The 12,866-nt window shown below is 39.6% G+C and overlaps 1 protein-coding gene across 2 annotated transcripts in view; it reads right to left on the reverse strand.

Annotated features, from left to right (window-relative positions):
* LOC112142968 (proto-oncogene DBL) overlaps positions 1 to 12,789 on the reverse strand; it is a 27,614-nt gene extending 14,825 nt beyond the window's left edge. For both annotated transcript variants that reach the window (XM_024266680.2, XM_024266679.2), the window contains exons 1-22: positions 12,566 to 12,789; positions 8,905 to 9,039; positions 8,715 to 8,831; positions 8,494 to 8,643; positions 8,305 to 8,429; positions 8,118 to 8,232; positions 7,922 to 8,041; positions 6,026 to 6,217; positions 5,343 to 5,534; positions 5,090 to 5,270; positions 4,896 to 4,984; positions 4,722 to 4,822; positions 4,560 to 4,626; positions 4,370 to 4,485; positions 4,200 to 4,269; positions 3,796 to 3,888; positions 3,576 to 3,668; positions 2,614 to 2,739; positions 2,247 to 2,462; positions 761 to 853; positions 583 to 661; positions 324 to 369 (exon numbers count right to left, since the gene is read on the reverse strand). In XM_024266680.2, the coding sequence (XP_024122448.1) occupies positions 324 to 369; positions 583 to 661; positions 761 to 853; positions 2,247 to 2,462; positions 2,614 to 2,739; positions 3,576 to 3,668; positions 3,796 to 3,888; positions 4,200 to 4,269; positions 4,370 to 4,485; positions 4,560 to 4,626; positions 4,722 to 4,822; positions 4,896 to 4,984; positions 5,090 to 5,270; positions 5,343 to 5,534; positions 6,026 to 6,217; positions 7,922 to 8,041; positions 8,118 to 8,232; positions 8,305 to 8,429; positions 8,494 to 8,643; positions 8,715 to 8,831; positions 8,905 to 9,039; positions 12,566 to 12,616 (2,567 nt within the window). In that variant the 5' untranslated portion in view covers positions 12,617 to 12,789. The remainder of the gene's footprint in view (positions 1 to 323; positions 370 to 582; positions 662 to 760; positions 854 to 2,246; positions 2,463 to 2,613; positions 2,740 to 3,575; positions 3,669 to 3,795; positions 3,889 to 4,199; positions 4,270 to 4,369; positions 4,486 to 4,559; positions 4,627 to 4,721; positions 4,823 to 4,895; positions 4,985 to 5,089; positions 5,271 to 5,342; positions 5,535 to 6,025; positions 6,218 to 7,921; positions 8,042 to 8,117; positions 8,233 to 8,304; positions 8,430 to 8,493; positions 8,644 to 8,714; positions 8,832 to 8,904; positions 9,040 to 12,565) is intronic.
* Between the last annotated feature and the right edge of the window lie 77 nt (positions 12,790 to 12,866).

The raw sequence follows: 12,866 nt of genomic DNA on the forward strand, positions 1-12,866 counted from the left end.
GGAAACTTGCTTTGGTTCACCCATTCCTGGGACAAGTGAGACTTTACTTAGGGACCCATGAGGAAAATACAAAATATTGAAAATCATGTAAATACTTTTGCTTGGGTAAAAATCAGCGCTTTAGGGTTAAAGGTCAATTTATGTATAGAAAGACCAACCAAGACTCTTTGCATTAATAGGTGACACTAAACGGGACAAAATGTAAGTTAATTCTGAAGTATACATGTATTTATTGATCAATTATGTAAAAAAAATGGGTTTTGAGTGCATGTCTTCTGCTTGTTTTCTTGTATATTAAACAGAGGTCATGCAGATAGACGCACCTGTCAGAGAGAGGATTGTCTGAAAGAGAAAGACAGGGAGACTCATCTGGAAAAAAGAGGAGAACAGACATAAATTATGGAAATACACATAAATATTCAAGGCAAACATAAACTAAAGAAATAGAGAAGATACTTTCAAATAAAATGAGAAGAAATTAGTAAATTAACTCTTATTTTTTAACTTTTTTCCATAAATTAAAAGACAAAAAAAGAGAGAAATAATTCACTTAAAAGAATGAATCATATTAGAGAAACAAACCTTGATGCATTTTCTGCTGGTTGGTGAGAATTTTTCGAATCTCTGTGAGCCAAGAAACTTTGACCTCAACAGTGGGCGCCTAAAGAGACAGAAATACAAATGCATGAACTCCTTTCACACTAAATATTTTTCTAAAAAAGGAAATAAAGAAAAAGATCATATAGGAAAGACGGAATACCTGAACTACATACACCACCTCTCTGCCGCTGTACCAAATTTCAAATTTCTTCACATCTCCTTTCACGGTTTCTGTGATTCCAACTGCATTCATCTGTACAAAGAAATATCAATATCTATTAAATGATCAAATCAGAGATACATTTTATTGTCAGCACTTTTATCATAAATTTTAAAAGCGCTCCTAATGATCTTTTAACTGTGCTGTTCTTAGCCAAAATAAAAAAAAATGTTTTCTAGATAGAACAAACCCTCACACCCATCCTAACATTACTGGTGCAACAAAAATGGGGAGCAATATTGGATCTATGGCTCAGTCGACGAAAACAAAGACGCACATGGATCTAGTTGTGTGGAGGTGGAAGCTTTAGAATGGATTTGAATGAGAAAGAAATATTCAAAAATTCAGTTTTAAGCTTAATTTTCCTTATATATAACCTTCATCATCAAATAAATGCCCCAGGAACATGTTAAAAAACGTTGCATTGCCTGCGATAATGCTGGTGTGAATGGTTTTTGCAGAATCTGGTTGCTGAAAAAGCCTGAAGGGATTTGCTGAAAATGCAAAAAGCTATTTGCAAAATGTGCTAAAAGACTCGAAATTCTGTTAAAAAACCATGAAAGACCACTAAAGTTGTTATTGTCTTATTGTCTGAAAAAGTGGTAGTAAGTTTACTTAAACATCCTCAATACATGCTAATTTTGCTAAAACAAGTAGTATCTTAAATAAAAGCTAAACTCTAAATGATCCCCAAAAGTATTAAAAGCAAGCACATTGCTAAAATACTAGCTCAACTCCAAAATAGCCTAAAAATTGTCAGTAAAATTAGTCAAAAATGTTAGCCTGAAGCTAAAATATTAACTGAACTCAAAAAAGCTAAAAAACCTCAGTAGAAAACAAATTAGCCAAAGACGTTAGCCTGTTCCTAAAATATTAGCTAAACTCAAAAGTAGCCTAGCAACCTTAGCAGATAAGAAATTAGCCAAAAAATGTTAGCATGTTGCTAAAATATGAAGTAAAATTAGCATAAAAAAACCTCAGTAGTGGCCAAATTACAAATATGAGCTAGCATAATGCCAATATAAAGGCTCCTTGCCAAATTGTTTAAAAGTTACTGTAAACCACGGTTTCAAAGTACACAAAGTTTTTGAAAAATTAAAAAAAAATGATCATTCATTTCCTACGGAGCATATTTTGCTCAATATTTCAAAAGCTAAAAAGTTTAAGGTTACCAAAAGTACAAGCCGTAATGTTTGTCAGGTAATTAAATAAAGGGAAACTTACAAAAAACATTTTAAAAACAATTGAGAATTTCAGGTTCGTGTCACACAACATTTATGAAAAACATTCATATTGGTAGCCAATCGATATCAGAAATATTGACCAGTATCGGATCGATACCCAAATGCTCATCATTGCCCAGCCCTATCATATACTGCTCTAACTGAGTGTCATGCAGCCCAGTGGAGTGACTGTGCGTAGTTACTCTGAGGCAGGATTTGAAGCTGTAGAAGGGTGTCCTGTCGTGGTTGTCCTCGTCCCTGCGCTTGCAGAAGAGGAGGGCGTGCTCATAGAGGAAGAGGTGTCGCTGCATGGGTTTGAACCTGGCCAGCTCCTTCATTCGCACCGCCGCCCGTTTGTAGCTGATCCACACAGTGAAGCTCCCCTGCATCACCACACGGCCCAGCTGGCTGAGCTCCCCCTGACACCACAGCAAAAAAAATAGAAGTTTTTAATTACAATCAGCAGGAGTCATATTGCTACAATCACTACACATGAGAAGGACCACAAGTCCCTCATCCGGTGATGTGATCGCCCATCCTGCAGGGTTCGATCCTTTCGCTTGTCGTCACCTGATATCCGGTGATGGCTATCTGGTGCATGGAGTCATTGACAGACTTGAGCAGCTCCAGCATGGAGTTCAGAGCCTCCTGCAGCTCGCTGCGGTACCGCTGCTCTGTGCACTGCTTCAGAAGCTCCTGAGGAAACACAGATGCTCCAGATGATGGGTGAGGAGTTTGTTCACAATTTGATTAAAGTATAATTGTCCAGTTCTCCAGCAATTGTAATTTCATTTTTCTCTATGCTTGTTTAGAGTGTGTTCTGTAGGACTTATGCATCACCTGATTAGATTAACCCTACAATACAATTCGTATCATATTTGATCGACGGATTTCTGAGAACCGTATTTCGTTAGCATAATCAATACTTTCTTTAAAAAAAATATATTGGGTACAAACAGATACATTTTCTGCCCTGTAGTTCATCGTCCTTCCACTAGGGGCAGTAGAAGAACTCCTTCTGCTCATTTCAAAATGGCTGCTTTCGTGAAATCATTTGGCGGGAAAATTATAATAATATTCTAAACTTTCTGGTTAGAAAAACGAATGTATTGTTATTAATTTTACTTAAATGAATACTTGCTGTATTGAATGTATGAACATTGTATCACCAGGTTAAAAATATGCAGATCAGATTTGAGACAGCGAATAAATAAGGTGCTTTTATTCCTCAACACTTTTTGCATCTTTAATGGACATTATTGTGAGGAAAAACATACTACCTCATATTTCACAATTGATACATCTAGATCTCATTTTAAAATTATATTTCATAATTTTTGACTATATTTAATTCTGAAATTTGAATTTTCTGTCAATTCTTTGATGTAGTGAGCTGTCCAAGGTTAATTCTATAAAATAAATCTGTTCTCCTGGTGTTAAGTTAATGAAAATGTGCACAGAGTCCCTTAAAGTCGTGTTTTATGTCACAAAATGATGGGAGTTAACTCTTCTGTGTGGTGCAGGACTGAAACCTTGAGAAGCAGCTGGTATTTGGTGAGGCGTTGGATCGGTTTGAGAAGGTAAGAATCAAGACCCAGCTTCTGGTCCAGCTTCTTCTGGCATTCCTGCAGGACAAACAAACACAAAACGACTGCAGAATAGATCCCTGAGTCCAAAATCAGCTGCTAAACCATGTGAAATATGCTGAAGATTTAAATTGTGGATGTCATTATGTTGGTTATGTGGAATTACCTGAAAAAAGGGCGAATCAGAGCACTGTCTCCACAGCAGCTCAGAGCGAGGTTTGTTTTGGCAGTAGCGTTCATACACTTGGAAATTGTCTTTCTGCTCAACACACAAATAAACACATTTAGGGATATTCCTTAAATGTGGAGATTGATTGAGTGTTTTGCAGCTGTAAAATCATGTTCATGCTGCATTTGAAAACAAAATATAAACTTTTTTTTAATTGTTCAGAACACTTTTACAGCTCTTAATTTTGTTCACTCATCTCCAAATATTTTTGGAGCCACTTTGTTTATTCAAGGACAAAAGCATTGCAAAAACACAAAATTATTTTATATATATACATTTTGCTTGCAGATGCAAAACTTATTTAAGTATGTGGAACTCTGAAGTCTTCATCAATCACTCACCCGCTGCAGGAAACATGAGCCCACTCTCTCTGGTGTCTCCAGGCAATCCTGCAGATCTTGAAGAAAGATCCTAAATTGCGACAGCACGAGGTAAATAAAATGAGATTGGATTTCAGGGAAAAGACAGGAAGCGACTCAGACGCCAAAGCGTGTGTGCATGTGTGGCTCGCCTGCTGTGGAACTGGTAAATCTCTGGCATGTTGCCGAACAGAACGTCTTTCTGGCTGCGTAGAGCTGAAGGCAGGAGATTGGACATGGAGGGGTCCTCCATTTCTGCCCTGTAGCCCTGATGAGATGAAAATACAAGAATTTAGGAATCCAAAATATTAGATTTATCGGATCAAACCAAAGCTCACCCACCAGAAGGACAGAGAGCAGCTCATCAACATAGATCCTCTCTGTGGATATCAGTTCTTTCATAATGTGACTGGAACATGAGACAATACAAAAATGATCACCCAATTTTCATTTCCAGTGAGATTTTAGATCCAGAATCCAACCTGGATGTTAAAGACTCCTTACCGCGTGACCTGCTCCGGATTGTCCTCTGTTTCTGAATCCGTCTCGGGGATGGGACCATAAAGACTGCTGCGGTTGCCTTGGTAGTCGTGCATCACCTCAATCTGCAACACATATGGAGCAATTACATAAAAAGTTGCTTATAAAGATTTTTAAAGTATATATTGACACTTGAACCTTGCGTTGGCTGTTGTTTTTCTTTGTGGCTCTTTTACCAGGAAGCAGGTCAAAGGAAAACTTTGAGTTGAGGACGCTGAAATCAACCCCTAAAGGAAGAAAAAAAAATTCAATAAGCGAGAAAAAAATCATGTTTTTATTAGGAGTGAAGAGAAAAATGTAACTTCCCAGAGCAGGAAGGATGCAGGGATTACCGTGTTTAGGGGAAAAGAGGGGAGATTTACAACGTAGTACAGTCTGGTCCGGTTCTGGCCGTGGAGCCACCAGCTGGATGGGTCGAACCTGCACATCTGCCAGTTTTCTCAAACACTGCTCTCTGTTTCTGATCATAGCCTGGACTGAGTTTAGCTTCTCTGTAACCATGGTGATCTGGGACTGTAAACAAAAGCACGAATGAACAGAAACTGTTCGAGCAGCAGAGCAGCAGCTGCAGTGGCAGTCACACACCTCCAGCTGTGGGGTGAGGACAGCCTCAAAATCAAAACTCAGGGAGTCCTGGCAGTTTTTCACAGCAGATGGCGCCCTCTCCTGGTGACAGCTTAGGTACTGCAGTGCCTCCTGAGCTCCTTCTTTGGTTTGGAACCTGTCCACCATTTGACTCGCCAGCAAATAGGCGCCCTCGTCGCACCAACGAAGGGCCTGCATGCAGATTATGAAGCAAATAATAATGTGAAATACACATTTACATGTCAACATTGACAATGTTGTGACCAGTGGCAGAGCTAGATCATTTTACATGAGGAGGCAGGAAGCAAGCAGACGATTTTGACATTTAACGAGATAAGTAAAGACTAATTTCTTACAACACGAGTTTTCCAAAAACAAGAATTTCCTCTTGCTATAGTATGGAAACAGCACAGATTTTGGCTAAGCTAAGGTCCTGCCGGCACAAATCAGCTGCCATATGCAATACTAGGGTGTACCAAATAATTGGAGGGACTCAAGAATTGGCATTTTTAAGCAATTTTACAACAAATTATTCACAAATTGAGGTCAACTTCAGCGCTCGTTAATAGTTCTTTAATGAAATTTCCAGTCTTTTAGTAAATTTAGCATTTTGCACATAGCTGTTACATTTTCAGCATATTCCTTCAGCAATTAAAAAAATTGCATTCCTTTGGTCTCTTTACCTCCTCCAGACGCAGCAGCAGGTCCCGTGTTCGGGTGAGCGAAGCCCGCTTGGTCCGGACGGCTGCGGTGATGACATCACAGAGGTGTCGCAGCTCATTGCAGCGCTGGACGATGAGCGCCAGGGCGTAGTGGTGGTTGGCTGCCAACTGGTGGCCGTGAAGTATAACCACCTGGGCCCGAGCCATCTCCTCCTAACAGTAACACACGAATCACTTTATCTGAGAACTTCATTTGAATTCTTTCAAGAAGGAAGGATAAAGCTTGGTTGTGTGTTTGTGCGCACAATAATGAATAAAAGTTAGTCGCTCCTTTTAAGCTTCCCCTCACCTAAATCCCAGAGGCTGCGATCGCTCTGCTGGGACCGAGTGTGGGGGCCACCCACTTCACAGCTAGAGATTTGTCAAAATTGGGTCATGTAGCACAGAAATGACCCAAAGCAGATCCCCGAACCAGCACCAGACTGGCTAGAAATTGAAAGGATTAGTGGCTGAGTCAAAGTCCAGAACTTAACCTAGTTAAACTGGAAAGCTGGGCGTCAAAATTTAAACTGTAAAAAGAATAATTTAAAATGTTATTGATGTGAAGACTGAAGGAGAATAAGAGAAAATTTAAGTTTTTGCCAATAAAAAATGTGATTTAAAACCCCAGTGGGTCTCAAGTAAATTCATATATTTAATTAGTTAAATTTAAAGATTCAAAATTGATTTAGAAAAATTAATATATTATTTTTGTTTTATCCCCTTCCGTCACAAATCTCCAGTTATGTTGGATTCATAGCCATTCAAAACAGTTTTTAGAAAAGAAATCTGAATGAAAAGATACTAAATAAAAAATTACACGGTTTGTATTAGAGATATCCTGATCCCACAAAGTGATCGAAAATCGGTTTATGACTCGACTGATATCCGATGCTGTCTCCCAATCAGTATCGGATATTTAATTAATTCTAATAATGATCCGCGCTTTATATTTCAGGCTTATTATTCCAGATAAATACTAAACGATCATCACGTTATTGTTGTAAAGCGCAGCAGAATACAGCAGCAGTTCAAGCAGGAGGCTAACACAAACAGTTCAGTCGAGCTAGCAAGATGATCACAGATTCAGACTTCCAGGATCAATAACTCTTTTAAAAACGCTTTAAACTAACAAACACGTGTCACTAACCTAAAAAAGCATTTCAACAGAAAAAAGTTTGTTTTTTTCTTCATTTTTAATGTTAATAGAGAAGAAATAAAAGTTAATTAAACAGAGAAATAAAAGTAAAAAAAATTAATAACTGGGGGGAAAAAACGGTTCTAATGATATCTCTTTATCATTAATTTTTAAGAATTTTAAATAAAGACATGAATTGACATGAAGTTATTTTTTCTAGTTGATAGTTTTTTTTATTTTACTTGTTGAAGTTACTTCACAGAAGTGCTCTATTTAAGTGTTAAATGGTAAAATAATGTTAATAAAACAAAAATAGGGGACTACCTGAATTTTTTTTTATCAAATTTGTTAATTTTTTAAAATGTGCTGCCAAAGTATCGTATTGGGGGTCCCAAAAAACCTGATGGGGACATCCCTAGTTTGTATAGCAGTGATCATTGTTGCTCACTGAACATGAGCATATTGGATGATTAGTTGTTCAGGCAAAATTTGTCAAAAAATTATGATGACACGACCGTTTTTTATTTATTTTACCATATTTAGCCTCAAGCTAATATTTGAGCTAACCCACAGGAATCCTGTTTAGCGGAATTAACTACTTTGGTAATATAACCTAAAAAGTGAAGTCCACGTGTGTGAAGGCCAGGTTCTAAGAGGTTAAAACAGAAGAAAAAAAACTATTTTGTTGATACTTTTAAGCTAATCATCTTCTTGAAAGATTCCATGTGTGCAGGGATAACCTGAGCATGCTTGTCCAGCATCTCCAGATCTTTCAGAAGCTGCTCTGTCTGAACCACTGTGGTCCCCACAGAAGCGATCTCCTTCTCCTGGGCAGAGAGTCGCTCCAGCACCTCCTCCATCTGTAAACACACAGCATTCCAGTGTTAAACAGCAACCACAGCATCTTTGTGGTGAAGGATGCAGTGAAGTTCACACCTGCTGGAAGCTGATTTCATAGTGAAGCAGCTGGAGGTACTGCTGCAGCTTCAGGTGGTGCTTTTCAAAGAAGCCGTCAAATGCTTCCTCCATGTCTCTGAGCTGAGCCAGGAGCCTAAAACACACAAGACTTTCTAAAACGCATGTCCAATTGATCTTTACAGGGAGAGTTACAAAAGAACTTCACCTCCTCACAGTCTCCATGTCTGACTGTATTTCCTTCTCCTCCTCTATTTCTTTTTTAGCTGCTTTAACGGTCTCCAGGTTGGAAAACAGAAGGCGGCCTTCTTTCAGCACGCCCCGGATGTCATCCTGACATACAGAAAGGTCAATTAATCCAAATGATGAAGAAACACAAAGATGGAAAGCAAATTACCTTCATCTGTTTGTATCTGTGAGTGTGGGAATGGAGGAGGAACTCGATGGCGTTAGCTTCATCTGGAAGTTCGGTGTCAGAAATCTCGGATCCGAAGCTCTGCAGCAGCTGTGCGATCTCCTTCACCGTCACAGCAAAGGTCTCAATAGACTGCAGATACACACACATTTTTAAGGGACGTGTCACATTCAGTAGAGCTTGTGTTCGTCATCCGTCCATACCGAGCGAAGGATGAGCCAGTCGCTCTGGCAGTATTCCACTTTAGCTGTGAAGTCTGACGCCAGGTGGTTTTCATCGATGTAGCGCAGCAAGTCTCCGACTGAGCGCAGCATCACCACCTGTCAAACACAGCAACACCTGAGATCCTGCGTGAAGCTCCAGAGATGCTCTTCACTCTTAATTCATGCTCACCGGCATCTTTAACAGGAAGTCATCCTGGCTGAAGCGAAAGCCCAGGTCAGTGCTGGAAGACGGGCTGGGGGCGGGGCTTAACAAGCTACTGGGGCGGAGCACCAAGATCAGATGCAGGTTACCCGGAAAAGAAGTCTGAAACAAAAGATTTCTAACTTTATGATAGTAAAACTATAGAGTGATCCAAGTAATTCATCTTGAATTGAAAGCTAAAAATATAACATCAAAATGGATAAATTTAACCACCTAAGAGGAGGCTAAAAGTTGGAAAATCCCCTAATTTTTTTTGTAAAATAGAAATTCTCTTAAATTTAAAAGATGGTATGTTAAATGAGATATTTGTGAGTTTATTTATTCAACTGCAATTTCCCCATAGTAACACTGAACACTGTTATTAGACGTGTTCAGTTCCTTGCATCAGTGATTGATCGCACACTGATGAGCGTCTCCTCCATGGGTGTTAAATGAGGTTAAATTAGTGTTCCCATTCAATAAAAATCTGTGTCCCTAAATTAAGATCCATTGCTGCCGAATGAAATTGGATATTCGATTAATAATCTTAAATGTATTCAGCAGTCTCAGTGAAAACTGTCTCTGGCTTGAAAGGCCACAGTATCCCAATAGCTACAGAAAAAATGAAAAAAAGATCTAATAAAATGTATTACTTTTGCTGTGAGATAATAAAAAAGGTTAAATAAAAAAACTACTAATGAAGGTAATGCTACTAAGTTGTAGAGATCACACAAGAATAATAAAAAAGACAGCAAAAGGAAAACCATAAAGAGATGCAAATCTCTGCAGCAAAACTGAAAAAAAAGGATCTTATAGCTGAATGAATAATTAGGGTTAAAAAAAGTATTGTATCCTGTGGTAACCGTAAATTGTTCCAAAAAATTCAAGTTTGTATTCAGACTTGAAAAGCCATTTTTTTCAGACCGAATTTGTTTAATCTGGTCTGGATCAAGCGGTGAATCTTCTATTTGGTCTGTTTTCAGATTGATTTGAACTAAAGCTTGTAAGCCAAACCACATGACTAAAGATCTCTTCAGTCATTGCCTAAGAATGAACAGGATGGGACAAAGCAACCAAAGAACAAAATTATGATGCTGCAATTCTTGTTGGGATAGTTCAACTTATTTTAACTTTATATTTCGCTGACCGATTCTTAACGTCTGTATTGTAACTAGGGCTGGGAAGCAATAATGAATTCAAGAAACGATTCGATTCAATTCACCAGAGCCTGGATCGATTCAGTTCATATTTTTTTTCTATTCTTTCAATCCACTCAATTCAATTTGATTTGATTTAATTTTAAGTTTACACATTTATACACATTTGTTTAGAAATACATTAATAATCTACTAAATGTTTTGAGTATATTAATCTGATACAGTTCACATACTGTAAAATGTATCAGTGAAATAATGAGATTGTTGATATCATACAGTGTTACATGGATTATCTAAAGGAGAAATTCTAACAAAAATCTTCAGATCATTAACATTGTAAACATTGTTCTGCTTCTCCTGGAGGACGTTTCAGTTTGGCCACTAGGTGGCGATCGCAGTACAGCATTACACCTTATTCCAGAGGAAGAAAGAATGAGAAAAAAAACTGTGTTTTAGACCATAAATGGTTACTTTAAAAAATATTTCCTTAAAAGAGTTCATGCCTGTGAATTTATAAAGATGTTAATTTAGTCAGCAGTGTTCGTTTAGGTCGACTGAGCGTTAGCATTAGCCGTCCTATGGGAAATTCGTTAGCATCAAGCTAACGGACTTTAGCTTTATGTGCTAAATCAAGCTATATTTTTATGGCCGCATTTCAAAAAATGTTGCTGGGTCATTGGCCTCGCTTCCACTGAGCCGGTCCTTTAGAATGATTCAGGGAATTTAGGTGAGCATTTCCATTCAAAGTCGAACTGTCACGGCACATGGGGGGGTAGACCAATTGGATAGCTTTGTGTCATAGTGCGACTACAACATCAGTGAAGCTTTAAACAACAAAGGAAGTCATCTAGCAGCTCTTTTTCTTTTTTTTGCCAGTTTTGTTACTTGGCATACCGGTACGGTACCAGTAGTGTTGTTTGAGAGAAGATTGCGGGCAGCGAAGAGGAATACACTGGTGCTGGTTTAGCTCTTTCATTTGTCATAATGACCTTTCAACATACTTCTACCTTAACTGGTTCGTTCTATTTTTCTATGGATCAGCAACCAATAGGGGCCCAAAAATGGTACAGTCCTGTCCGACTTAATGGGTCAATTTTATAAAGAGAGTTCATTGTACCGCTAGGTGGCAAAGATCTCATATTGCCGGGCTATGATGGTCGTTTTGGTCCAGTTGTTCCACTCCGAGCACGGAGCCTATTCAGACTGAGGAAAGTTGGAGCAAACGGAGCTCAGTCGGATCGGAAATGAACCGAGACTACCTCAAAAGATGAGTATGAGAGCAGTTCCTAGTTCTGGACAAGGGTCTGCTTGGGTGTATTCCGACTGAAAATATGTTCTGGATTATCGGGACAAACTGACTTTGAGCAAACCAAATGCATGCAATCTGAATACAACCTTAGAAACGAATGTTTGAAAGCAGCTCCCCAAAGTATGTAGAAGGCCTTCAACAAACAAGAAACATCCAGGTGGATATATAGTCAAAAGTAGCTTTCTAAACCAAAACCTGGTTTGGTTTTCACAATCAAGACTGGAGCAGAGGTCACTTTGAGCTTAATGAGCATTCAAATCTTTAAACTCAATCTGATAATCACTTCTTGGTGCAGTAAAAATGGATTCAATGACGGCACTAAAACAGAAAAAGAGGCAAAGCATTGCAGCAGAAGCATGAAGAATCTAAAATAAAACCTTATTAAGGAGAACTCTTTAATTATTATTTTTTTCTCTACTGAAATTTTGCAGAAGACAGCATGGGCATCAGAGGTATTTGGATGTCAGTCTGAATGCTCGACAGCTGCTGCTGTTCATCCTGTGAACCGGCAGAGCTCCACACAGCATCAGCATCCCTCAGTGTCAGTCTGGCAAATCTTCTAGCTTTGGTTGCACTTCAGCTCTTCTTACTCTGCTGAACAAATTAGTCAATCAGCAAACTTGTGAGGCTGCACACTTTCTGATTTAGTGAAAAGGTTTTTCTGGCTTGTAACACATGTAAACAATCAATGAAAGCGTTCCTGATTTGCCTGTGATCATCACTTTTTCAGGTGTGTACTATCCTGCTGGGTTTGGTGCAAACTTGTCCTTGTCTGCCACTCTGTCTGCATAAACCATGTGACCTAAAAATAACCATCAGCGCTTATGATGGCACATCTCTGGGGCAAGTTTCAAACAATATAGTTTTTCCACAATTTTTTTTTAGCTGGTTTTCATGCAAATATCAAATATCCGGAATTCCTTGACAGTTGAAATGGATAATGCTGAGATCATCTGCAATGCATGTTTGTACCAAACAGCTGCAGCACAGTTTCTGAGCGTCCGCAGCCTCTTCCTGCTGCAGTTCTAACACATGCAGGTTAGTCATATCGCTGTCCCGGCTCACAATCTAAACCCGAACTTTCATGGGAATCGGCTGCGCCTCTGACGCGCATTCGGCGCGTGTTCGCCGCATCCTCCTCCGCCGCTCTCCTCCGCTGCAGTATCCCGCATCCCCTCCTTACCGCGGCCCGGCGCAGACGGGGGAACCCCCGCAGCGGGTTGGACTCGGCCATGTTCTGGCAGGTTCTGCTGTGATCAAGCCGGGCCCGGTTCGACCGCAGTGGGACGTGCTGTGCAGCGATGTGCCGGTGAGCCGCCTCTGCAGTATCCGGGCGGGCCGAGCGGCGGGCGGACCGAGCGCGCACCTCAGCGACGTAGTCCTGGACCGGGACGGGGAGGTGGGCGGGCCTCCACACCCCCACCTGACGTCAAACCCACAGTGGTACCGGATTAACATACCGGTAGGTTATATATATATATATG

Source organism: Oryzias melastigma, linkage group LG14 (genome assembly GCF_002922805.2).
Source record: "Oryzias melastigma strain HK-1 linkage group LG14, ASM292280v2, whole genome shotgun sequence".
Taxonomy (NCBI): Eukaryota; Metazoa; Chordata; class Actinopteri; order Beloniformes; family Adrianichthyidae; genus Oryzias; species Oryzias melastigma.